The 26,848-nt window shown below is 48.3% G+C and overlaps 1 protein-coding gene across 3 annotated transcripts in view; it reads left to right on the forward strand.

Annotated features, from left to right (window-relative positions):
- Window positions 1-1,835: 1,835 nt before the first annotated feature.
- The window catches only part of ZNF592 (zinc finger protein 592), a 38,722-nt gene continuing 13,709 nt past the window's right edge, over window positions 1,836-26,848 (forward strand). Inside the window, exons 1-5 of one of the 3 annotated variants that reach the window (XM_054215587.1) lie at window positions 1,836-1,988; window positions 2,178-2,280; window positions 2,878-2,989; window positions 6,054-8,374; window positions 22,516-22,694. In XM_054215587.1, the coding sequence (XP_054071562.1) occupies window positions 6,062-8,374; window positions 22,516-22,694 (2,492 nt within the window). In that variant the 5' untranslated portion in view covers window positions 1,836-1,988; window positions 2,178-2,280; window positions 2,878-2,989; window positions 6,054-6,061. Of the gene's footprint in view, window positions 1,989-2,177; window positions 2,281-2,341; window positions 2,403-2,877; window positions 2,990-6,053; window positions 8,375-22,515; window positions 22,695-26,848 lie in introns of those variants that run through there. The other 2 variants (XM_054215586.1, XM_054215589.1) reach the window with 2 other exon arrangements.

The following is a 26,848-nucleotide window of genomic DNA, read 5'->3' on the forward strand; positions in this document are numbered from 1 at the left end:
GATGGGAGGGTAACATATTCACACCTGAACACAAAATGCTTTGCGGCATCCCAGAGCTGTTGAGGCTGGAAGGAACCTCCCGAGATCGTCTAGTCCAACCTTAAGCAGGGCCACCTAAAGCCAGTTGCCCAGGAAATCCAGGCGGCTTTTGAACACCTCTGTGCTGGTTGTGGCTGGGGTGGGGCGAATTTTCTTCACGGTAGCTAGCGTTGGGCTGCGTTTAGGATTTGTGCTGAAAAGGGTGTTGATAACAGGGATGTTTTAGCTCCTGCTGAGCAGCGCTTACACAGAGCCAAGGTCTTTTCTGCTCCTCACGTTGCCCCGACAGCGATGGGCTGGGGGCGCAGAAGGGGCTGGGAGGGGACACAGCGGGGACAGCTGACCCCAGCCGCCCACAGGGATACCCCGTGCCGTATGACTCCTGCTCAGCACATAAAGCTGGGGAAGAAGGAGGAATGGGGGACATTCGGAGTGATGGCGTTTGTCTTCCCAAGTCACCATTAAATGTGATGGACCCCAGCTTTCCTGGGCACGGCCGAACACCTGCCTGCCGACGGGAAGCAGTGAATGAACTCCTTGTTTTGCTCTGCGTGTGCGCGCGGCTTTCGCTTTACTGATTAAACTGTCTTTATGTCAACCCATGGGTTTTCTCACTTTTCTGATTCTCTTCCCCATCCCATCAGGGGGAAGTGAGCGAGCGTCTGCGTGGTTCTTAGCTGGCGACTGGGGTTAAACCATGACAGACGGGTTGGAAAGGACCTCCAGAGGTCATCTGCTCTGACCCCCCTGCTCAAGCAGGGCCACCTAGAGACGGTTGCCCAGGACTGTGTCCAGCTTTTGAACACCTCCAAGGATGGAGACTCCACAACCTCCTTGGGCAACCTGTGCCAGCGCTCAGTCATGTCACCATGAAACCTGTTTCCTGATGCTCAGAGGGAAGCTCCTGTGCTTCAGTTGGTGCCCGTGGCCTCTGGTCCTGGCTCTGGACACCTCTGAGAAGAGCCTGGTCCTCTTTGCACCATCCCTGCAGGCGTTTATAGGCACTGATGAGATCCTCCAGAGCCTTCTCCTCCCCAGGCTGAACAGTCCCCGCTCTCTCAGTGTCGCCTCACACCTGAGGTCCCATCACCATCTTGGTGGCCCCTCGCTGGACTGTCTGGTCCCTCTCACAGTGGTGAGCCCACCGCAGGACGCACCTCTCCAGGGCCAGTGAATCCATCGCTATGGAAGATCTCATGCACAAACCATTATCATTAATTCTTTTTGTTTGTTTGCTTGTTTGTTTTTTAACTGTAGGACTTGATAGTGCGCACCTGGGAGTTTTATCAGCTAAGACGCCGAGCAATGAGCAGCAGCAGTCAACAAATACTAACGGCCTGCACTGGGGAGCGGACAAAAATCTTAAAGGCCGCTTGTGAACAGACGGTGACAAATTCCAGGCCAATTTGCCTAATCGCGACCAAAACCTCCTCAGCCTTGGCGCGGCGGGGACGGTGCCCAAAGGCGAGGGGAAGCGCCAAGCTGGGAAACGCCTTGTGGCGAGGGAGGGGAAAAAAAAATAAACAAACCAACACAAAACCTTAAAAATAAATGGAAAAACGAGGCACCTGGGAAGGGCCTGAGGAGGACGGCGGGCCGCCTCCTGTCAGAGCCGGCCCTGAGGGGATGGTGGGCGAGGCCTCCCCCGCCCCGGGGCGATGCAGGCCGCGGCGCCCCGGGGCGGGGGAGGCCCCGGCCGAGCCACAGAAGGGGCCCCGGCCCGGCGGGAGGAGGACAGGGATGGGAAGGGGGGGGGGAGGCGGTCCGCCATGCCCCGTCCCGCCCCCAGCCCCGCCCGCCGCCGCCGCCGCCATGTTGCGGCCGTTGGTGGCCGGTGCGGGGTGAGGCCTACGCGGGGCCCCGGCGGCGGCGGGGGTTTTCTCCCCCCCCTCTCGTCCCCACCACTCGCCATTTCGCCACCACCCCCTCAGAGGAACCGCTCTGCCCGGGTGAGTGCCGCCCGCCCGCCCGGCCCCGCCGGGGCCCGCCCCTGCCGCTCGCCCTCACGGGGGCCGGGCGGGTGCTGCCGCCCCGCGGGCAGGGCGGGCGGCCCCGCTGCTGCCGCACCGGCTCTTCCGGCCCGCGGGGCGCCCGCCGCCTTCCCCCCCAACCTCTCTCCGCTTCCCTTCCTTCCACAGCCAACCCCTGGCGGTCCCCGCTCTGGGCACGGCCTCGGTGTTCCTCAGGCCCGGTCCGGCCCGGCCCGGTGGCGGCGGCGGGACAAACTTTAACTTCAGCGGGGTTCGCCCACGTGCGGCCGGGGGGCGGCGGGGCCGGGCCGGGCTGTCAGCGCGGGGGCGGGCGGCAGGGCCCCGGCGGCGGGGGGGCGGCGGCACGGGGAGGCCCTGAGGCCTTTGTCTCGGGTGGGTCGCGGGTGGGGACGGCACGGACCGGGGGGGTGGGGGGCGGCGGGGCTGACACGGGCCGGGCCACCCCCGAGACCCCCGGGCCACCCCCGAGTGACCCACAGGTGCGCCGGGCCCGTCGCAGCGTTACCCAGCTCCAGCACGGGGCTGCTGAAACTTTCCCGGGTGTTAAAGCGCTGGGTCCCGTAGGGAGCCGCCGGTGCGATCCTCCACAGGCTGCCGTTCCCTTGTTACCGATGTCCGGCCAGCTGGGGCGCCTGTCCCCCCCGGCCCCTGCCTTCCCAACGCCTTCCCGGGCAGGCCATCCCTGGCCGCCCCCCTCCTGCATCCCCTCTGGGAGACGCCAGCCTCCTCTGGACCCAGGAGAACAGCCCTTGTCAGACACTTTCCCTTGTCCCTCGATGTTGTTTTGGCTATTATTATTATTTTCCTATAACCTTGGTGTAATTGCGTTTTTATGCTTTCCTCTTAGGTGGCAATCTTGAACCTCCTGCTTGAACAGTATGGTCCGCGCTGGTCTGAAAGCTGCAGAGAAGCTACCGCAGATCTCCGAAAGCCCCCAGGAATAGCACCGCCAGTAAAAGGTTTGTATGGCACGCGTGTGGGACGCTGGTCCTGTGGCACCTCTGCCCGGCAGCAGAATTTTGAGGCTCAGCCACAGCAGAAGGCCCGGGGGTTTGATATACTGCCTCCAGTGAGTTCGGAGGGTTTTTTTGCGTGGCTTGGAGGCTTCTAGGTTCCCTGCCTCCTGGAGAAACGTGCTGCTGTGAGGTTGGTTTTGTGCATTGAAATGTGTGCATTCTACTCTGTAAGCCCTCCTTTGTTGCTCATTTTACTCACCTCTTTTATTGCTTTGCAAATCTCAACCTCCATGTTTTCATAGGCAAGCAGAGAGAACACTGGATTCCAAGCTTGGGTTCTAATGCAAGTCCTTTGCACAAGAAGGGTGGAGTAAGGATGGAGGTCTTTGTTTTCAGCTTTCTTCACAAGCTGGTTTGCAGGAGGCTTTGACATTTCCTTTACTATACTTTTTCTGTTTGTCATCTGAGAACAGAAATAAATGGTGTTTAGTCAAAATTTGAGGTTTGTGTCATTTAAAAATCACTTCTATCGTCAAGACACTTGGTCTTCACTAGAATCTGTGTCCAATTTTGCTTTATTTTGAGAAATTGTAGCTTCATGTATGACAAGTTTAAGGTGCAATTTTTTGGACAAATACTCGAGTAGAGACTTGTGCGCTCATAATAGCAAAGAGCGTAAACTAGGCTTTTATAGGACTCAAAGACGTACATGAAAGCTCCTGAAAATGCAAGGTTTCTTCTAAGAAAAGCTATTTTGTAATGCTGCAGATAACTGAGGTTTATTTTGCCTTGTATTTTAAAAGACTGCCGAAGATGTAGATAGGTGTTTGGGGGTGAGAAGGGAAAATCAAGAGTGACTGGCAAGCTCATTTTTCTCTACATGCAACTTCGGCGTTCTGTGTTATAGATGAAACGTCTTTCTTGCAGAAGGATTTGGGAGCTGAGCGGTGCCTAGCTCTCTCACAGCTGGCGTGAGTTTTCCCACCCAAAGGAAGGGGAAGTTTAAGGTCCACGCTTTTGCCAACTGCAGTAATCTGCCAAGTTTCAAAAGGCCTTATCAAGTGCTGGTGATGTGAAGCATGTGGATAATCTTCTGGGCTTCCAGGGGCTTAACGCACAGCTGCCCTACCTTGCTGAGGGATGTGATTGTAAATTATTGCACAGCCCTCTGTGGACATTCATATTTGTGGTTTAACTTAAGAATGAGAACAAGTTTAAGCTAAACCACAGCGAGCCACTCTTAAGCCAAGTAAATCTCCGCAGAGTGTTTTGCAGTAGATTAACCAAAGGAACACCTCTGGGGCTTGTCTCTAGGCATGGCTGCACTAAAGCTCAAAGACCAGTATGTCCTCCTCTTCCGTGCTGAAGTGATTTCTCCTGGCCCAGCTCTGTAAATTGTTCCCCGTACCAGCTGTCTGCCAGGACTGGGTTGCGCTTTGTTCGGTTTTAATGTGACGCTTGACAAACTTAATCCCAATTGTAAATAACGAAAGCAGCCTTAAATCAGTGGCCTTTTGGGAAGGCAACAGGCAGCTTCTTTCTCTCCCTCCAGCTTGTCCCAGGGTCCTTCCCTCTGCCTGCACCTCTGCTCTCAGCTCTTCCCCCTTCTCCTGGGTTCCCGCACCCTCCCCATCTCCTTTGCTTGCTGCTGGCTTTGGCAGCTCTGATGCAGCCCAAGTCAAGGGAGCATGGCAGGGCTTACCTTGGCCGTGGGTGCTCCTTGCCAAGTAGGAACTGCTGCTCTCCTAGTTCAGTTGACGCTCTTTGGCGTTTTTTTTTCCTTCCCCTGCATACATCAGTTCACATAAATTTGGGGTTTAGATGGAACACGTATTAAAAGAATGCCTCATTAAATATTTGGGAAGTCTATATATTGCACCAACTTGAAAATATTTTGGTTAAACAGGGGAAAAGCAGTATCCCTGACAGTAGTGAACACAAATGTTCAAGTAGTGCTCTGCTGTCAGTTTTCATTATGCATCTCATCAGACCTTGATTATTGCCGTCACAGGTCTCTGTGGCGAGCGTCTGAGCCCCCACTTCCCTTCTGGAGGGCTTATAAAGAGAGAGCTGTCTGGGACCGCCATCTCTTGTTATGACTTGGATACGATCCTTTATTCTGTCTCTGTGCAGTTTTGCCTTGCATCGTTACCTAGTTAAGGATTGCCCCTGTTTCAAATAAACACTGCTTGGTTTACCGCACTTTGAGCTGCTGTATTGAAATCTTTACTGAAGACTTCTATTATTTAAATTGCTCGGGGTAAGGAGTCATCTCACTTTTCAGGCCTGTCTCTCTTGGGCCACCTGTTTACTCCAGCCTTTTTTCCTTGAAGGAGGACTGAATTCTTCAGATGTGATGATCTGTTGAGAAATCGGCAGCGATTGTTGCCTATTAGCTCTAAAAAACCCCCAACCAAACAAAAAAGAAACCATGTACTAATATACTCTTGAATCTTTTCTGTTGAGGCTCGTGGCAACGGCTGTTTTTGGAGTAGTGATGTATCCAGCAGGTTGAAAAGATGTCCCCAGCGTGAGCTTGGTGTCATCTAAAAGGTCATATTTGAACCAGCTCTGCTCTCAGGGACCCTGGGAGAAGGGGATGCTGTCTCCCACCATGTTGCTTGAAGCACCAGGAGCAGCAGCTCTGCCCACAACCTGGAGAGTGCGGATTGTGTTGCAGGACAGGAGCTGAACAGCTCCCGTCACTTGTCACCTGCCCCTGCCAGCTCGAGCAGGATGAGACCCGAGCCTTTGCTGATGCTCCAGGTACAACTAGGGCAGGAGAGGTTCCTTCCCCGCGATGCCCTGCGAAACGGCGCTGTTGTGTTGAAAGCTGTGTTGAAAATGCTGCGCTAATATTTTTGTGTATAAACAGTCAATCTTGGAATAGTAAAAATGGAAGCTGAAGCGTCTGCTGCAGATGTTTCTAGCCTTCGTGCCCTGCTGCAATAGTATTCTGGGCAGTTGTGTTTTTTGTCACATAAGATGTTTATGTAAATGAGTCTTACAAAGTTTGTCCTTGGGGGAAATGTATCTGACAAAGTGTTTTTATTGCTTTTGATTGTAGCTTTCATCATGGGGGACATGAAAACCCCAGACTTTGATGACCTGTTGGCTGCTTTTGACATCCCCGATCCGACTAGCCTTGATGCCAAGGAGACCATCCCGTCAACTGGGGAGGAGAACGAGAATCACCTGAAGTCATCGGGAATCTGCATAGATGAAAATGTGTCCTTGTCCCACTCTCTGCCTCCCTCTGATGCTCCTGTTGTGAGTGTGATAGTGAAGAACACGAGTCGCCAGGAGTCCTTCGAAGCGGAAAAGGAGGGGAATCACCTCGGGACTGGTCTGCTACACAACGGGTTTCGTGGGTCCGATTTGCCATCGGAGGCTCACGCTTTAGTGCATAATTATGGCAAGTTTGAGTCAACTTTTATTAATGGTGACAGCTCAAGAAGTTACTCTGATAAACTGGACCAGTCCAAGTCGGAGCCTTTGCCAACATTTAGTCAGTTTAGCCCGATTTCCAGCCCTGAACCAGAGGATGCGTTCAAAGAGAACAGTATTGGGGATAAACCCAAACATGCCCAAACGCCGTATTTTCCACCGCCTTCAATGTATATACCAACAGGAGCTTCGGTACTGGATCATCTTAGGAAGGTACCAGAGCCCGAATTAAGCATGTTTGATCAATACTGTAAAAAGGAACAAAAGATGGAAATCCACTGCCAGCCGGAGAATAGGCTGGAAATGAGCAGGAGAGAACAAGACAAAGCAGTGGAGAGGTTTGTGGAGTCAAGCAAGGACTTGGTAGATACCAATAGCTTTCTTGGAGAAGGCTTGGTGTTTGCAGACCTCCCTCACAATAATTTAGAAGGTAAGGCGTCTGTGCCCGAGCTGAACATGTCTTCGTCAGTACCGCCTCGCCAGAGGTTAAAGCCAACTCATTCAAAGTTGTCATCCTGCGTGGCAGCATTAGTAGCTCTTCAGGCCAAAAAGGTTGCGTGTATTCCAAAAGGCGATCAGCCAAACCTTACCAAGGAACCTGGTCCTTTTAAAGACGGGACGAAGGGAAGTCCAAAAATGCCCAAGTCGCCAAAGAGTCCCCGGAGCCCCTTAGAGGTGGTGAGGAAGGCCAGCAAGCAGCCTGAGAGTCCTCGAAGTGTGTGCAGCGACAGCAGTGGGAAAGGCTCTCCTTCCATGGCAGCCGGCTCTCCGCCAGCTATTCCCAAAGTTAGAATAAAGACTATCAAGACATCCTCTGGTGAAATTAAAAGAACTGTAACTAGAATTTTGCCAGAAAGTGATGAGTTGGGCAAATCTTCAGAAGAGTCACCTATGGAAACCTCATCTGCTGAAGAGTTTATCAAATCTTTCCCATCCCCTGACACTAGCGCAATTATGGAAAGTGAGGCTAGCAAGAATTCAGCCAAAAACGGGGCTGCTGTGGCTATCCAGCTATCAAACGTGGGAAGTCCTTGCGGAGACAGTATGAAAGCAGATATTGCCGCAAGCAGCACATGTACCGTGTCCTTGTCTCCGCTGCCAAACTGCGGCAGCGGTGCCATAAAAGTAGGTGTTAAGAGGCAACATCAGGGTATCGTGGTGCAGCCGTCCAATGTGACCACCTCCAGCCTTCTTCCCAAAGCTGTGCACTTGGCGAATCTCAACTTAGTCCCACATAGTGTTGCTGCTTCTGTTACTGCGAAGTCATCCGCACAGAGGCGGAATCAGCCTCAGGTGACACAGATGTCTGTGCCGCTGGTGCACCAAGTCAAGAAAGCCGCTCCCGTCGTCGTGGAGGCGTTTAATAAAGTACTACACAGTGCCAATCCTGTGCCAATATATACTCCAAACCTTAGCCCTCCGCCTGACACCAGTATTAATTTACCTGCCTCTGGGTATTGTTGCCTGGAATGTGGGGACTCGTTTGCCTTAGAGAAAAGCCTGACTCAACACTATAGTAGACGCAGCGTTCATATTGAAGTCATGTGCACTCAGTGTTCAACCATGCTCCTTTTTTTTAATAAGTGTAGCTTGCTTAAACATGCAAGAGATCATAAGAGCAAAGGATTTATCATGCAGTGTTCTCAGCTGCTAATGAAACCAATTTCCGTAGACCAAATGTTTTCACCTTCTCCGACAAGCTCTTCGGCCTCTCTGGCTCCTCAGACTTTGCACTCGCCCTCTCCTTCGCGGAAGCCCAGTGCTGCTCCAGGAGGTGGGGTAGGAATTTCTGCGAACACTCAGCCAGCCTTGCCTCTCTATACGGACCCATTGAGACTAATCCGTCATGGACTTAAGTGTTTAGAGTGTAACAAGCAGGCGCAGGATTACGTTGCTTTAGCAGCTCATTACCAGAGAACCTCAGAAGATAATGAGAGACTGGTAAGTCATCATTTTAATGTTATTAGTTAAATCTCTCTGAGTTTAAAGAGATTGTCCTCGAGGGGGGGGAAAAATAGGCATCGGTAGTGGCAAATGAGTCACTTTGCCTAAAAAAGTGCTTGTGGGGAGGATTTGGGATACGCATGAACCCAGACGTGTGCGCGTGAAGAGCCGTTTTGTGTTGCTTGCTTGCCCTCTTTTCACCCTTTGCCAGCAAAAAGAGGGTAGTGAGGAGACTATGGAGGTTCTTGAGCATCAAAGGAAGGTGTTGGAGACCAAAGATCGCTTGGATGAGGCATGCAAGAGTGCTGTAGGGGAGGACCAGCGGAGCATTACCTGAAACAAGTTTTTGCACTCTAAACGCGGCTAGAGGAGATCTGACACAATTTAATTTTACCTTTCCTAAAACTTGTGCCAAAATCTTCCCTGTAACGCTTTGAACATCGGGTGCTGTTTGTATTGCTACCGTGGTAATGTGCGTATTGGGACAGGCCTGGCTGAGAGGCGAGCCGTGCGGTGTGTGGGATGGAAGGCTGTTTTTGGCTATTTTGGCCCTTTGGGTGGAAGAGGGACGAGTCGGTGCCATGTTTCCCTAGGAGGGCTCAAGAGCCTTGTTAGTGGCTTCCTGCTTTGCTCCAGTGCTGCCCTGCTCGGGTCTCCGCTACCTTCGCTGACCTCCCTCATAGGTGCAGCTGGGGGGTCTGAGACTCCTGCTTAGGTTTCTGCTGATGAAGAGGAGGAGATGCTCTTCGTCATGTACCAAGACCGTGTGCTTTGCTTATGGTTTTTATTTTGGAAGGTAAGGTTAATCCTGTTTAAGTATAAACCAACCTGAAGTTGAGCAGGAGGAGGAAGCCTTTCTCCTTATCTCTTTAGATGAGGTGAAAGCTTTCCACGTCCCTCTGGCTGCCAGCAGAGCTGGCAGGCTCCCAGTGCCGTCCCCTCCACAAGCTCCGCAAACCAGGACTCCATGCCAACAGCAGGCATTCGGGGAGATGACCGCCAGTCTCTGCTGTGGCCATCATAGTACCTGCATGCTCCAGAGCCTCCTGTTGCTTCTCAAATGGCTTGCAGGAGTATTGAGGTTGCTGCGGTCCCTTTCAGATACTTCGTTATCTTTCTCTTAAATTCATCAGCAGTGGGGAAAAAAAATAGATTATGGCTGGATGGTTTTTATGTTGTGAAGAATGATGAGGCCAGAAGGGATCTGCACGGCCACGTAATCAGGTTTCTTGCCCAAGGCAGACCAGCAAGCACCGTGCTCTGTCAACACTGTAACTTATTTTTCAAATATAATGCGTTTTTGGGAAATGTCAGCAGTCTGGAATTAAAACCTTCAGGTGAAGGGATACAGTGAGTGCTCCAAAGTGAGCTAAAATGTTAATTGGTCACATTAAAAATGTATCTCCTATTTTTGTTGTGGGATTATCAATTCAAGAGCTCCTTAAAGAGAGAAGGCATGTCTGATAGTAAGTATTTTTAGCTTGTAATCAAATAAATTATTCTGTAACTTAACCAACAGTTTAAGCTTCTTGCTTCAAGCTAGGTCTGCTAGATGTCCGATTATTTTTGTAGTATTTTTTCTGGAATAGAAGTGCTAAAAAACTGGAAGAAGAGTGATGTTAGGGCTTGTAAAACCATCTCCCTGTTTGATCTTCCCATGCTTATACTCAATGGGATGCATGCATTGCTCTGTGAGTCTTTTTTTTTCTGCTGTATCTGCTGTCCTCCAGACTGCCCGGTGGTGCTCCATGCTGTTCCTGAAACATCTGTTCCAGCAAAGCTATTACATTTATAAAGGAAATAAGAGTTTGTGCCCATATGCCTGTAATTGTGTGCCTCCAGATTTAGCAGTAGCTAATGGACACCATCCCCCTGCCTCCTAGCAGTACCTGGGGTATTTGGTGCCATGGGCTGAGAGGTAAGAGCATGGGTGAGCTTCAGTGGTCTCACAGGGGTCCCTGCATAGGTGGGTACCACGCTCAGCTTCTCTGGGGGGTCTGAGGGAGAAGGTGTGGATAGCCTTGACATCACGTGTCTCACTTGGGTAGCACACTGCGTAGCTACCATCAGTAACGAGGTGTGAGAAGCTGATGGTTTTGCCTGTCAGGGGTGTTAATGAACGTTAAGCAAGTCTGATAGTAAACGTGGCATGAGAAGGACGTAGGTAAGGCTCTTGGAGCGTGTACCATAAGTTCCTTAAATAGGAAAATGTGAACCGACCAAACCCATTCTGAGAAGGTGCTGAGGATATCCCTGACTCTGCATTAATGAAACTGATTGCTTGGGCTGCTGTTTCTATTTTGGTCAGAAAAAAGAGGAATGTTGGTAGGAGCTGGAGATGATCCAGTGACTGATTTCACAAAGACTTTCTTACGTGGTAGAAGGAGTTGAAAACTCTGGTTTCCGTCTCCAGCGTTGTGCCAGGTCACTTGTTTTTTGGGGCAGTGGTAGAAATTGCGTTGGTGAGAAAGGCATCAATGTAAGACCTGCATTCAACATAACAACTCTTAGTGTCCCCATAGTGGATCAAAACCACTATGTCCACGTAGCAGAAGCTGTTCATTTATATACTGGTATGTCTAATCAAAAAATAGTTGTGTACCCGTGCTCGATGCGGAGCACGCTGCTGTTGCAGGACAGTCTGCCAGGATGCAGGGGTGGTGGTAACAGTTGTGGGCAAGCTCAGATGTGAACTGCATCCCCCAGATCTCAAGAGACTAATTATCTAGTATTTATCATAATGTTGCGTATTTGAGCAAAAATCGGTGTGTATTTCTTCTTCCATTCCTGGTGTTTTTTCTCACTGTATTGAAACATTGGTTTGGAAGCAACGGTATGGGGTGTGGGGGAGAGATTGTCATCATTTCTTAAAGCTAACAAAAGAAATTGCACTCTAGTATTTTGGAAATTTCTTTTATTTTTTTTAATTTCGTACTCAAGCCCAGAATTCGGACACAAACTTTGCCATGCCTCCTTGAGAAAGTATGGAGTATTTTGATGTTTTCACTGTAAAGCTATGGCTTGACTTAAGCCTTCTAAAGAGCTTATAGAAGTTGGGAGACCCCTGACTATGGAAAATAAGCTAGGTGGATTTTTGATCAATGTTCTTAGAAGCTCTCCTGCTAAATGACATCAAATCTGCATTATTAACCGTGATGTGCACATCTAATGTGACCAAAACTTGAGAAACTGAGCAGACTTTGAAGTGCTCAGTTGTAATGCTTTTAACTCAAAAACCTCTTTAGACCTGATATGGAGTGGGTATGTCACCTTGTTAAGAAGGAAGGGTTGATCCAACAGGGTAGGTGAAGACAAGAAATAACAGGCTCATTTTTCAGTATGGTGTTTTCAGTTATCTAGAAGCTGAAGGTTGAGCAGGCTGTGGTGAGAGGCAGGAATGATTGGATTGGGGAGGAGGAACAGCCTAAGCTGTCTCTGCTCCACCAGAGAACTTACCCTGTGTCGATACTTAAGACTTCTCACTTTAATTGGAATTTCTTCCCGTGACTTTGTGGACTGCTTCGACATCTTCACCTTTCCCATAGCTGTTGAAAAGGTGATTGTTGGGTTTTCTGTTTGTTTGTTCCGGTTGTTGACTTGGGAAATACTTGGTCTTACATTTGTGAATGGCCTTGGGTAGAGCCCATATTAATAGGACAGATAACGGGTAAATGAGTTTCCTAGGTGTGGCCAAAATGAGGATGACATGGCTGGGTCATGGTTGTTTTGGAGGAAGGAAGAAAGATATGGATGTGGTCTGGACAGCCGGGAAAGGAGGAGATTTGGAGAGGAAGCAAGGGGCAGGATGCTGTGGTTGAGAAGGTGGAGTAGAAGGACCCTCAGAAAAAATTATTGAGAGCTTGACCTTATTGTTACATTTTAGACTTGTGGCAGCTGCATGATTGCAGTCGTTCAAAGTGCAGCAGGGAAGTCCTACCTGCCGTGTTTTTATGTAGAATATGCGTAAGGTGAGGGCAGTTCATCTCAGCCAAATGCCGCAAATCTCTGTGGCTCACAGAGAGGGTACGGGCTTTGCAAGTGGTGACCTAATCCACTTCAGAAATAGAAATAAATAAATAGATTTACTGGATGTATGTTTTGAGTGGATCGTCACAACGGATCACAGTTACTTTGCTCCTTTTTTTTTTAAGAGACTAATGAGGCCAGTTTTACAATTTTTGCAACCTTGTGAATCAAGTCGCTTGATGGGATCTGTTTGCTGCTTTGCAGTCGCAGAACTGCAAGAAGAAAGCCGTATGTGAATTTGAGTATCTGATGGGTTGGATTTTGTTCAGAGGAGAAGCTGTGCTACATGTAGGCATTATGCTTGTCCAGATGTTCAGAAGGTGGTAGCAGATGTTCCATGTAACTTCAGGTGTGTTTGGTCTGACTACAGCAGTGTTATGTTCTAGAGCAAGATTTTTTTTGGGGGGAGAGGGAGGAGGGGGATAATTAAATTGATGTAGTTTATGCCAAATTAATCTGATATACATCTTGTAGAATTTATTTTTGGAGCAGGGAAATGAGTAGATCCTAATCTCCTTGGTGGTCAGTGAGATGGTTGTTGGAGTGCCATGTGGGGAACGGCTGTGCTGAAGAAGTTGAATTATGAGGTTGGAGCAGAAGCAGGTAAAAGGGAGGCAACTGGCAGCTGGGGACGGGCTGCTTGTAAGACCTCCTGAGGCTTTGGGGTGCCTCTGCAGTTAATGTTTATATTAAGGATCTTGGAGGATGAACAGGTAGATCTGGGGAGACCTTATTGCGGCCTTTCAGTACTTAAAGGGGGCTTGTAAGAAAGATGGGGACAAACTTTTGGCAGGGCCTGTTGTGAGAGGATGAGGGGTAATGGCTTTAAACTAAAAGAGGGAAGGTTTAGGCTAGATAGAAGGAAGACATTTTTTTATGCTGAGGGTGGTGAGCCCCTGGCCCAGGTTGCCCAGAGAGGTGGTAGATGCCCCATCCCTGGAACTGTTCAAGGTCAGGTTGGACGGGGCTCTGAGCAACCTGGTCTAGTTGGAGATGTCCACGGGGATGGACTAGATGGCCTTTAAAGGTCCCTTCCAACCCCAAACATTCTATGATTCCATAGAATTTGTTGAACAGAGTAGGAAATCATGGAAAATTGTGAATATTTTACAGGAGGACCTAGGTGATCTTGAAGACGAAGTAGGAATGGGATGAAGCAACTGGAAAAGCAGGATGTATGTGTTTGGTCACAAGAGGACTGTGGATGACCAAGATGACACGGTTGTGTAGGGGATTTATGTTAACCTGCAGTACCAGTCAGGGTTGCATTAATACTCCCTGTCAGAAATAACCCAGCTGGAGAAGAGTGTGTTGTTTTGTTTATCAGGGATAAACTGGAATGAGTGAGGGGAGAATGACGAGAGAAATGGAAAGATGATCTCTTTGAGGGGAAATTAAAAAACCTTTATGAGTTTAGCTTGGCAAAGGCCTGGTAAATGATGGTGGGTCTCCTTCAGTACTGAAGCAGACGCAGTATTACAGTGAGGGTTGTGGCAATTTTTTTTCCACCAGAAACTAAATCTGCAAGAAAAGAAGTGCTTCCCATACTTGCAGGGATTGCCGTGGGTAGTTCCTCAGCATCAGATGGTTTTTTGTAGCCTGAATTTTCATGGCTGGGCTCAAATTACAGGAGATGAGCAAAACCCATGCAGCTCCTGGTGCCTTCCTTCTAGATGTGCTTGTCCTTAAAGAGTGAGAGTGGATACAAAGGACACTCTGTTTATAGAAAAGAGCTTTTCAAATTTAGGGGCAACAATGATGCAAGGACACACTGAAATAGATTTACACGGGAAATTAGAGGACAGTCTGTAATCACCAGAGGAGTGAATTCTGGAAGGGGTTTGCAGCAGAAGTAATGAACAAAAGACACAAACGGGTTTTGAGATGGAGCTTATTTGTTTTTTTGGCAAGGACAGACCAGTGCACAATAACATGTGCAAGAATTCAAAGTACTTCCTGCCCCTCTTGGGCATAATTGTCCATCCACTGGTAACCGGAGATGTTTGATACTTTTTTTTTTTGTTTGTTTGTTTTGGTCTTTTTTGACTTGACCACCCAAAATCCATGGAGGTAGCTAGGAACTTGAATAAAGTACAAAATGTAAACTGAGGACCGCTGAATTTTCTTGCACCTTTGTGCTTTTGTTCTCCCCCCTCTTTTTCTTCTTTTGTCACCGTTTATTTGGCCAATAAGAATTTTTCAATGAGTCGTGACGTATCCTGTTTACGCACCACCTACACTGGGTTATTTAAAAGCAATTTTATTGCTGCCTTTTCTTTTTCTTCTTCCTTCCCCCTCTTAAATCAATGCTTTATGATTTATTGGCTAAAACTTGCCAGAAGCTAGTAGGACCACATGCTGCACTGGTAATTTCCCAGCAGAAAAATAGCAAGGAAGAAAGACAGCAGCCATATCTTTGCTATTTTTCTCTTCCCCCGCCTTCCCCCCCTCTTTTTTTTTTTTTCCCCACCCCTGCATGTTCGTGTTTTAATTTAGAAAACAAGAGGATTGAAAATCAACAAAAATTCCCTTGGCCCCATAAAGCGCAGTTTTCTCCCTCTTCCAAACCAAGGGTGATTAATGCAGTCCTTAGGTACTAGCGAGGACAGACTTTGTTTTATATGGAAATTTTCCCTCTGGATTTTGTAGAAGCAAAGGGATGGAGGATGTTGTGATGAAAGCATGTTGAGGGAATGGAGCTCCGGGCAGGGATCGCTGGGAGCGCAGACAAAGAGATGAGTGAGTGGCCGGGTAGGAGCGAGAGCCTGCACCCCGAGGGCAAAACAGCCTGGGGAGGAGGAGGAGGAGAAGCTAGGGAGGAAGAAAAGCTAGGGTGTGGCTCCATGGTCTGCTTCTGTCAGTGTGTGATCCGCTGCCACTCAAGGCGAGAATCCTGCCCTCTCCTCCTTCCCACCCACACTTGCTCACCTGGCCCTGATGGTCCTGCAGCCCCCAGGGGACCTAGACCAGTTTGGGGGGAGGAGGAGAACGAGCATGGGTGCAAACTGGGGGCCAAGACATGGCTGAGAGAAAGAAGGAGAGGACAACTGGAGAAAAAGGCAGAGTCTGTCTCAGGTAGGATGGAAACTGAGGCTCAAGCTGATGTCTTCTGGCACAGAGGAAGGCTCCCGCTACCCTGTTCTTCTTCCATGTGGGCACCAATGATGCTGCTGGGGCAACCTGGAGAATATCAAAAGTGACTGCAGAGCTCTGGGGGCGATGGGCATGAGAGCCCAGGTGGTGGTCTGCTCAATCCTCCTGGTGTGGGGAAAGGGTGCGAGGAGGAGGTGGCCCTCTGAAGTGTCTGATGCTAGTGCACGTGGCATGGGAATAAACACAAGGAACTGGAGATTTATGTGCAGTTGCAGGGCTCTGATCTTGTTGGCATCACAGAGAGGTGGTGGGACGGCTCACGTGCCTGAGGTGTTGTGATGTGTGTCCACAGGCTCCTTAGGAAGGACAGGCCAGGAAGACAAGGAGGGGGAGTTGTCCTTGATGTGAGGCAGCAGCTGGATGCCTGGAGCTCTGCCTGGGGATGGGTGAGCAGCCACCTATGGGTGGGGATTAAAGAGCAGACCAGTGTGGGTGACGTTGTAGTGGGTGTCTGCTATAGGCCACCTGACCAGGAGGAACAAGTGGATGAGGCTGCCTACAGACAGCTGGAAGCAGCCTCATGTTCACAGACCTTGGTCCTCACAGGGAACTTCAGCCACCGTGATATGTGCTGGTAGGACAACCCAGCAGGGCATAAACAGTCCAGAAGGTTCCTGGACAGCATTGATAACAAATTCCTGGCCCATGTGATAGGGGAGCCAACAAGGAGAGGTGCTCTGCCGGACCTCATATTCACCAACAAGGAAGAGCTTTTAGGGATGTGAAGGTCAAAGGCAGCCTTGGCTGCAGTGACCACGAGGTGGTGGAGTTCAGGGTCCTGAGGACAATAATCAAGATCACAACCCTGGACTTCAGGAGAGTGGACTTTGGCCTCTTTAGGGATCTGCTTGAAGCAGTGCCATGGGATAAGGCCCTGAAGGGAAGAGAAGTCCAAGAAAGAAGGTTGATGCTAAAGGACCCCCTCCTTCAGGCTCAAGAGCAGTCCATCCCAACAAACAGCAAGTCATACAAAAATGCCATGATGCCTACATGGATGGACAAGGAGCTCTTGGCAAATCTCAAACTTAAAAGGGAGTGTGCAGAAGGTGGAAACAGGGACAAGTAACCTGGGAGGAATATGGAGGCACTATCCGAGTACGCAGGGATGATGTAGGAAAGAAAAAGACTACCTGAAATTGAATCTGGTGGAGGATGTCAGAGGCATCTTGGAGCTGGCTCTGTCTGACATGGGGACAGCTTCTGGTGTCTTCTCCCAGAGGCCACCCCTGAAGACCCCCACTACCAAAACCTTGCCACGTAAAGCCAATACAGTGGGTCAGATGAAAATATATGGAAACTGAAATTCTTGAAATTACAGCTGAGATCATAATGAGAGAAGAGGTACAGACAGAGAAAATTCAGAATTAAGCTTACTTGATGCAACATTGTCTGAGATCTGTGATGCTAGTGTTTTTTTCCATTGCAATTCCATTTTTTTTCCTAAAACTGTCAAGTTTCTGGGTCTGCACTGACACTTTAACCAGAGAGTTTTCCCTGTATGCAAAAATGTATTTTGTGTTTATTGAACATCTTAAAATAGGCAACTAGAACCAAGGAAGTAAAAATACCTTTGCTGGGCTTGAGTATGGCAGTGTAAGGTAAAACTTCTACGTTAGGACTGGACTTGGCACCTATTCTGTCACTGAAACTTGAACACACTGTTTTTAGGGTATCCGTTAGGTTCTAGATTTTTCTTCTTCAAATCAATAATCTTGAGTTTCTGGTGTAGGGTTTTTTCTCATCTGTAAACTGAACATGCTAATGCAACGGTGCCTATTCATTTGCAGAGAGGCTGGGGAGCAGTAGAGTTTAGTTATTGCAATGACGGCAAAAGAAATTCTCTGCTCGCCGCTTCTCCTCGCACTGGTAAAATTTTGTGGAGCAGCATTCTAACCTGGATGTTTGAAACAAACCAAGTCAAAGACAATCCTCCAGGCGTCTGGATGTTGGCGGCGGTGTGTCCCCGGGGACGGTGGCGGAGGCGGGGAAGGGGCGCAGAGGGCTGCGGAGGTGAAGGTGTTGAGACCAGCAGAGCTGCCGCAGCCAGCACATCACGCCGCTGCAGCTGGAGCACCACGCGGAAGGGTGCAGGTCGCTGGCATTTATCCCAGGGAGGCAGCAAGTGAAAGCTGATGTGAAGTTAAAGGTTAACTTTAAGTAGTAATTCGCCACTAATTTTTTTTTTTTTAAGAGCAAAAGCATCCTGCTAATCTCTAACTGCCTGCCATCCGTTGGCTGCAGAAGTATCAGCCGCCCCTGTGGCTCTGCCTAAAGCAGAAAAATTACAGCTCGCAAAAGGCTGGATTTGGGAAGAAGTGGGGCTTTGGGGCACCACTGGAGGGGAAATTTTTGGTTTGAATATGTAAAAGACAAGCGCTCTTTAAAACATTTGCATTCTGAAAATATGATTTCTGTTCCCCTCTAACTGTTTCACTCTGAGTCCTTAGTAATTTATTTTTTGTTTAATTTAGAGGTCGTTAGGCTTATGAATCTTTTCCTCTTTCATAGCCCTGATCCCATGCCTTAGGGTCGGTGCAGCCCCATGTTTTTAGCAGAAGCTACATGATGATCGTATCAAGGAGGACCCTCGTAGTCTGGGGGGAATCTCCTCAGTAGATGTGAACTTCATCAACGTCACTGAACGCTCTATAACGACAAAGAGACTCTAAAACCAATGTGAAGTTTCTTTGCTCATGCTGAAGCCAGTTCCCTTTCCGCTTGCGCATCGGGAGGAAGGGAAAGCGAAGAGTTTTGTGCCCCGAGTTTGTCTTTCAGTGGTGCGTTGCTGGGGATCCTGCCCTCACTGCTCGCTGGCTTTGCCTGGGTGAGGAGTTTTGGGGCAAGGGCTGCATGCGAGAAGGCGGGAGCTCGCTCTGACTCTGATCCCAGGTGCTTTGCACCGCCGGCAGCTGGAAGAAAACACGCTTGTGAATGGATCAAATTTGAGGCCGAGTTGTGTAGGTAACCCTTGCAATGAAGCAGAAAGGTTTAACGGTGCCGCCTCTACGCCGACCCTTTCCAGAGCAAAACTGCGTGTTAACTATAAATTTCTTGATTTTCAAACACCTCTGTGGCCACAGGCTTGGGTTTAATAGACGAACTTTTTTGAAGCGGTATGTTTTTTCAGCCTTCACTCTACTTCAGTGAGTATTTTAAATTTTTTTTCCCCCCCCTTCTGAAGAAGCTAATAAGTAAAAATGGGGATAAAATCAAGTATTCTGAAGCGGCTGAGCTTCTGAGCATTTTTGTGTGCGTGAATGTGACTTCTGGAAGAAAAGCCCAAATGAAATGTGGCAGGCAAGCTGGAATTAAAGAAAACTTGTAATAAATAACTCTAGATTGAAGTGTAGGTTATGGGAGTATATGAAAAACACAGACATTACACAACTCAAAATCATATCCTGGTAACATGCTTTAGAAATAACTGACTAATGAACGTCTCAAATTGCTGCCAGACTTCTTTGAAAAGTCATGGAAAACTAGGAGAGAGATAAAAATGTGACATCTGGAACCAAGTTACAATTCCTCATACGAAGCAGAAGAGTTGCAAAAGAAGAAGCCACTCCGTCTCCAAGCTGAAGGAGCCCACGTGGGGCTGCCCCTTTGCTCCTGACAAATACAGCAGCTCCGGGTGGAAAATGGACGAGCGGTGCCTCCTGTAATACCCCTGGGCAGGATTTCTGGCCTTGCATCTTCTCTGGGTGTTAAGGAAAGGATGAGCGGGAGCATAAAGATGCCGGTTATAATTTCCACCCCCACCCCGGCCCCCTCTGCTCAACATTTTTGAGCTCTGCTGTATTCCTTGGTCGATTCAATGGAAAAATATAACCTGCCATTTTATTACTGGTGGCTTGGTCCTGTGTGGTCGTCTTGCAGTTCCGTGTGGTCAGCCCTTATCTGTAAGATGCTGAGTTACTGGGTTAGGATCATCAATCTGTGTCGATTCACTGCTCACTTCCTTTTCTTTGAGACTATTTTGAAGAGCCCAAATCCTAGCAGAACTTCCTGGGGACCTTCCTCTGTCAAAGAACTGACTGTTTATTCCTTTCTTCTAACCACTCATTTATCCACGCAAAGGTATCCATACCTTCCTTTCTTATGCTGCGGCAGCTTAGCTTCCTTAAAATCCTTTAGTGAAGGGTGTTGCAAAACTATTTTGGAAGTCCAGGTGGCATCTGCAGGTGGTCTCCTCCTTACCCACGTCGTTGTTGGCTCCTCTGGAGAGCTCAGATGGGTTTGAAAAGCAGGAAGGGAGAAGCTGCCTTGACTTTTCCCGAGTACAGAAGTAACGCTGCTTAAAGACGATGGTTTGCCTTGTTCTTACTAATTTGTCCTTGTGACTCATCGTTCTTCATTTTGTCTGTTTACTCCCTAACTTCTTGTCTCTTCCACGAGACGATCTGAACTCGAAGACTTGGGCTGGTTTTTTTTGTCCCCCCCCTGCAGACCATGGTGTCAGCTGTGGGAATCCTTCCAGCTTCTTCCCCGGCGTCTGCAGATGCAATAAATTCATTTAGCCTTATCCTCGCCGAGTCTTGCTTTTCATTCCCATATCGTGCGTACGCACTCACTGGCAGGCTTCCTGCTCCTGTGGAGCCTGAAGAAGATAACCGCTAGTTTTGATGCCTCTTGTTAGCCTTCCCCTAAACTTCTTTTGCCCTGCGTTAGCATATTTTTGATCCTCGCTGAGTAACGAGGGAGGTGGGGGGAGCTCACTGCTCCTCTGCCGTAGCCTGCGCATCCCCAGGCAGCTGGGCATGGAACCCATGAAATATCGGGCAATTTGGGCGTTATCTTAGCTCCAGCCCAAGCACACACAGCAGTAAAAATTCAGGTTTTTAACGTGTGCTGGTTGCCAGGGGGCCTTTGGGGGCAGTGGGAGGAAGAGGTGAGCCCCAGACTGTCTCTTTGCTGCCTTAGAATCGAAACTAAATCAGCTTTGACAAGGCAGGATCCGGGGAGAAAAATGTTTCTCACTAGGCTGCAAGGGCAAAGGTGCTTTCAGCTTGTGGTTGTGCTGAGTCTGCTTTAAACACTCAGGAGTCCTGTTTTAACACCGCCAAAAAAGTTAAATTTACCACTGCATATTAAAACCTGGTTAGAAAAAAATGCCATAAAAGACAATAAAACTGCCCTGCACATTAATTTCTTCTTGTAGCTCTTATTTGAAGATTTGTCAATGCTTTGGAGAACTTACAGTCCTGCTCAGTTCCTTGCAGAGGGAGCATTCCTATTTCTCATTTTCCCATTCCCATTTACATTTCATGGCTCAGTAGCGCTGCTGTTCTTTGCTGAAATTAGGGGGGCTTCTCCAGCATTTGGGGAAGAGCTGAAATACTCTTGAGTTTGTATGAATTGCATTTGGATGCACGCGTGACTCCTACAATACAGTCTCTTCCACCCATTTCTCTCTTCCCTGGGGAAACCTTTTCTCCTCTAAATTTAGAGTTGCAACGCGTCTCAAATCATGTGTCTGAGGCTTTTGATGTGTTTGGCAATTTTTGCAGTTTCCTCCTTCAAGAGCCTAATTTTTCATTCCCCCCTACCCCAAACCTTTTCAGATTTGTCATAGCTTTGCATTTTACTATAAATGATGTTTTCTATTACCTGCAGTGGCTTTGACAGTTCCTTGATGGATGTTACGGAGTGGAGCATCACAGAGATGCTGCATGAAACAGCAAGAGTATAGAAAATGAAGTTGGCCCTTGATTTTATTTTATTTTTTTTGTCAGATTTAGGGGCTTCTGTCCCTGGTTTCTACCCTGGTTGCCAGCACTGAGGTCTGCAGGACTTTGGTCCATCTGTGTGGGCACGCGCTCTGTTAAAAGCTGTGTTTGACCATGTAGGCGTACCCTCCGGTACAACTTCTCACCGTGTCTGATCTATTGAGCCCCCTGACCTCCTTTAACTGTAGCGGAATAAATGATGTAGTTAAATTACCTGATTTGACAATCCATAATTAATTGCTTGCTAGTTTATTCTTAAGCTAGTTAGGAGCAGAGGAGTAATTTTGCATGGGTTTATTAACGACAGAAGAGTTTCAGCTCCTAGAGGGCTCAGGGCTGGAGGGCTAGTGTCTACTCCAGCTCTGCTCCTGCTTAGGCGCTAGGTAACGTGCATCCTGCGGAGGATGGGTCCTCCTGGGCTCCGGAGGAATGCCGACGAGTCGAGACACCTGTGAAGGGGAGCAGAGGTTTGACAGCTGTTCAAACTGGGACCATACATCCGCATAAAAAACTTCACATACCGAGTAAATGACGCTGCTCCTGCAAAGCGGTGTCGGTAGTAAGTGTGGCTCTTCTCAGGGGAGGGGAAAAAAATTGGATTTCGTAAAGGGTGCAGAAATAGGAAGAGAAAGAGTCTTTGCACCATTTCTAGTTATCAAGAAGTTTCTATAAGGGTGTCAGCACACGTGGTTTGTGGGCTTTGAAAGTTTGGATTTCGTGTGGTCCAAAGAAGTTTTGCAAGAGAGAGGAGTGTGGGTTTGGTGGGGCAGGCTGCTCCGGGTCAGGGCTGCACTGCCTTCAGCAGTAAGGGTTTCCAGTCAGAGCGTAATGGAGTTTTCCTGCATTTTTGGGGTGATCTTGGTGCAGGGTGGAGGCTTGTTGAGGAAAGTGCTTTCCTTCTCAGGTGCCTTAATATTGAAATAAAAGCAGTGACCAAGCAGAACATCTTCAGAGCTAAGAGGAGAAAGATTTTGTTTTCCTTTTTTAGGGGAAAACAAGGAAATAAACCACAGAGGACGTGGTTTAAGAATGGATACTGTCATGGGGAATGGGTAGTTGTGGAAGTCGTTAGGGCAGTTGTGGGAAAAGATGGTAAGGAGGCTCGTAGAGCTCATGCTAATACTAGAGGAATGTGCTGGAGCTTCCTCGAAACATGGAAGTTTTCTAGGGTGAATTAGCGGGGGGAAAAGGCAAATAGAGAATAACTAACTGTTGTAACCTTTCTTCTGCCAGACGTGCCAGGTGTGCCAGATGATGCTGCCCAACCAGTGCAGTTACTGCGCTCACCAGAGGATCCACGCTCACAAGTCTCCGTACTGCTGCCCGGAGTGCGGAGCCGTCTGCCGCTCGGCCTATTTCCAAACGCACGTCAAGGAGAACTGCCTGCATTACTCCCGCAAAGTCGGATTCAGGTTTGTGCAGCTCCAGAGGGTCCGAGCTGAGATGGCGAGAGGGAAGGGGAAACTTGGATTCAGATCGTTGGAAACGTGTCTTCCTTACAGCAGAAACGAAAGAGGATGTAGCCTGGGCCTGGCGTGGTTTTCTGCATGACAAAACACATTTGAAATGGGGAGTTACTGAATGGATTTAAGAGGAGGTTTCTGCGAGCAGAAATTATTTTTATGCATCTTTGAGCCAAAAAGATGCTTGTGTTGACTGCAAGTTGCAGACGGGCATCTCAGGATTGATATTTACGGCAAAAAGATTGCAGATCTTAATCTTCCAGATCTCTTTAAGGTTTGAACTTATATTTATGTCGGTTATAATGGACTGAGGGATGTGTGCCTTCACAGAAGGGCATAGATTATTTTCTTGCACGCCCCTACAACTCTCCAAACACTTCTCATGAACTGAGACAGATGGAGGAAGGCTCCCAAGGTTTTGGATACGGTGGTGTGTATGTGCGTACGTTGTCTTTTCTCCAACCAAATTGAGTGCTTTAATTAAAGACATTACTTTTCCCTACAAGCCTTTCCTCCTTGGCGTGTTTACATCACCTCAGCTGCAGCACAGAGCTTAAGACGCAGATGATTTGCTTGGGAGATGAGCGGGGGACTAGGTCAGCTTTTAAGATTCCTTAAAGTTCTGGGTTTTCTCCAATTGCCATTAAATACTTTGAAATTTAAAATTAATAGAGCAATTTCTGCCCTTGGAGCTGTTCTTTTAAGATGTCTGCAAATTGAGAAAGCCTCACTGTTCTGAGATCACACTTAGGTTTTCAAGGGCTTTGTCTTTCAACCGTGAAGACAAGAGACACATAACAAACCAATTCTGAATTTAATTATATTCAGATAAGGCTTTTTTATGTGGGATCTGATTTGAGGGGCAGAGCCCACAACAAAGAATTAATTCGATTGCATATTAAATGGCTGTGGTAGTTGGGCTGATTGAAAATGAGTTAATCTGAGAGAAGGAGGAAAGCTGGGAGGAAAAAACCCACTTATCCCTGAGATGGAAAAATGGGGATGGAGTAGATGGTGTAAAACTAGCCACGGGTTTGGTGCAGTTCTTTGGACTTCGCTGGCACCTGAGAATCCCAAGCGCAGGCGCAGTTTCATCGCGCGGAGCTGCTTGTGCAGCATCCCCATCCCGTCGATGCCTCCATCGATAACGTGTCACGGGGTTACGCTGGCCGGAGCCGCGTTACAGAGGAAGCTCAGCCTTTTAGCGGTGATCCAGCGCAAGTCCTGTCTCCTCTGTTTCCAATGGATGGGCTCACAGTGTGCGGCAGAGCTGGGTCCTCACTCTTAAGTGTATGACCTGACATTTTTAAAAAAACATTATTCATTCCAGATGTATTACAGTAATATCTTTATGATGCCTTAATCCTTGTCAGCAATGAGAGCTTCCATCAGTCTACAGATGTCGTCAGCAAATACCTGCTTTCTGTGCCAGGGACATTAATGAATATCTAAACGAAGACAGAGCTCAGGAAGGATACTTAGGGATTTTTTAGCTTTACCCAGCTTCTCTAGAAGCTAAATTTCTTGAAATTCTCCTCTAATTCTCATCTGCTCGAGCTCATATGTGAAAACTGAGTCCACCAGACAGGTGAACTTCTGGCTGTGCCATCCTTGTTATCCAGCCTGTCTCTGCAGCGGGGTTCATGTCATTGTCTCGTTGAAAACAAAAGAAATAAGTTTTTGTTGCAGAGCCCTATCCAGATAATCCGTGGCATCTGCCCTGTGGTCACGTAGCGACTTTACTTCTTTCCTTTCACTTTTATTACTCGCAGATGAAAAGCCGAGGAGTTTTTTTAAATCCTTCCTGAGATCAGCTCGACTTTTGCTGCTTCTTACTATATCCCTGTTTTTCTAGAATTTCTGATGCAGAAGTTTGGTTTTGCTTTTGTGATCAGTCCTTATTCTGTCTCCTTTTCCGCTAATATCCCGACGCATTCAACCGAGTTTTGAGTAAGATTGGTTTATTTGGGTTTCAGTCTTGGCTAGTGATTACACTGAAAATGAGGAAGGTCTCCTGTAGTCTAAAATTGGAATCAGCCAGCCAGTCCTAAGTGCTCCTTTCCGCTTGGCTCTGAGTGTCACCTCCCCACCTTTTCCAAGCACGTTCCAGCTGTCCCTGCTGATGTGGGACCCGTTTTCCTGCTCGGTGCCATCTGGAGAGTGAGGCAAAGGGAATGTTCAGAGGGTTAAGACAACATCTTGGAGCTTTATCTTCTCTCACAGGGTGCTTTCCAAGACTTTTACGCCACCCCTCCTTGCCCTGAGGCTATCTGAGAGTCTTCTCTTGCAAATTATTCCCCCGTGCTGGGGAGATGATAGCAGAATTTGCAATTTGCAGAAATTACACGGCAAGCCTCTGACATCCTCCATCCACTTTGTTCTGCTAATTAGTTTACTTTATCAAACTTGGTCCTTCTGGCACTGGGATTCTTGATTACAAAGTGGCTGTTGTTTAAACTTCCATTTACTGTAAATTAAATTAACTTGTGATCGTTTGACCCTGAGTTAGTGCTTATTTCATCCCTAATTCTGTATGAAGTACTTACCGAAACCAAACATAATGCAGAACCATCTCTCATTAGCGCGAGTGTTTGTGGAAGAAGCCCATCAGATATTCCTGGATGTACCAGCCAGACCTTACTGTCAGGATTAACGTTTGTTCTTCCATTTATACTTGGGGAATTTATTTTTCCATAACAACATGGTACCTGGTGTTACTATACTAGAAAGTCTCTCTCTTCCCATCTCACCTGAAGGAGGATGAGGCTTGAAGGCAGAGCTACCCGAGCAGAATGTTTTCATGCTTCCCCAAAGATGCCACCAGCTGTTGTCACCGCTTCACCTCTCTAAATTTCAGAAAACAGCATTTCTGTGTGTATTTTGGGGAGAGAGGGTTTGTCTCCTTCAGGCTGGCTTCTGCCTAACAATCTTTTGAAGTGTAACTTCAAAGCGCGGGCTTGCTTCCTAACCGCTGTCGGGAGGCTTGTTTGGAGGGAAGGATAATCTAGTGGATTGTTTGTTTTTGATAGGGGCTTGGAGCTCTTCCAGTTGCTCGATAGCTGGGGTCCATCTGCGGTGGCAGCGTCCGTAACACAAACCCTACTAGCGCTGCGGGCAAACGGCAGGCCTCAGAAAGAAGGAAAAAGATATTTTTAAGGCGGCTTAACTCCAGGCTCACCGGAGGAAGTTATCCCTTCTGTGTCTCTTGCATCCTGCTGACACAAGCGTTGACCCCCCGGTTTGCCCAGCTGAGCTCCCACTCTGTAACGGTCCATACATGCAGCGCTGGCTGCAGTGGAGATCTGCCATTAGTCATTTTGATTGAATCTTCTTAGGAGGGGCTCTTCTGGTCCCAGATCGGCGTGGGTGCTCCTGCGGGGATGGCAGAACCCCACGGCTGGTGTGGCTGAGGCGGGCGAGTGCAGGTGTCTGCATCCTCACCTGCCCTGGTAGCGTCGGTGTGTGGCTCCTCTCGGAGCACGGCAGGTGGCGGGGGCTTGGGAGGGTCATTAAAGGTGACTACAGTAAGGCTGCTGGTTGTTGCCATCCTGGGGGAGCCCTGGGCAAGGCCTGTCGCAGGTGTGCACTGGAAGGAGAGCAGACTGGGACCGCTGGGGAGACCCTGGCTCTCCTCCTGCCCTGAGTCTGCGTTCAGTTGCTGAGAAGAATCCTTTGGCTCCATGTGTAACCCCCGGTTCTTCCTCTCTCTCTTCCCGGAGCTTTCCCCCAGCTCCCAGACAAGCACTTTCCAGGCAACACCTGTGTCTTAATGATTTTAATGAGTGTAATCAGTTCCTTGGGTGCTTCTGTTGCTGTTTTCAGTATCTTTGCTGTTGCAGTCATTATTTTCTAGTGCGTGGTGGGGAGTATGAGAAGCAATTGTACAGGGTTACTGAAGATTTCCTAGCTGAATATTGTTTTTCTCTTTATTTTGTACTGGGGACTTAACTGGTATTTCAGCTGCTTATTGCTACCTGGAGATCCCATCAGATGCTTTTACTTTAGTTCTTCACTGGCACCTATGGCGGAATTGGCTTTCACAGATACAGGGCTGGCATTTTGCTGAACCACCTTTATTCTTTCTGGGTTGTTTTAGTCTTTGA

Source organism: Rissa tridactyla, chromosome 9, assembly GCF_028500815.1.
Source record: "Rissa tridactyla isolate bRisTri1 chromosome 9, bRisTri1.patW.cur.20221130, whole genome shotgun sequence".
In the NCBI taxonomy this organism is placed as follows: Eukaryota; Metazoa; Chordata; class Aves; order Charadriiformes; family Laridae; genus Rissa; species Rissa tridactyla.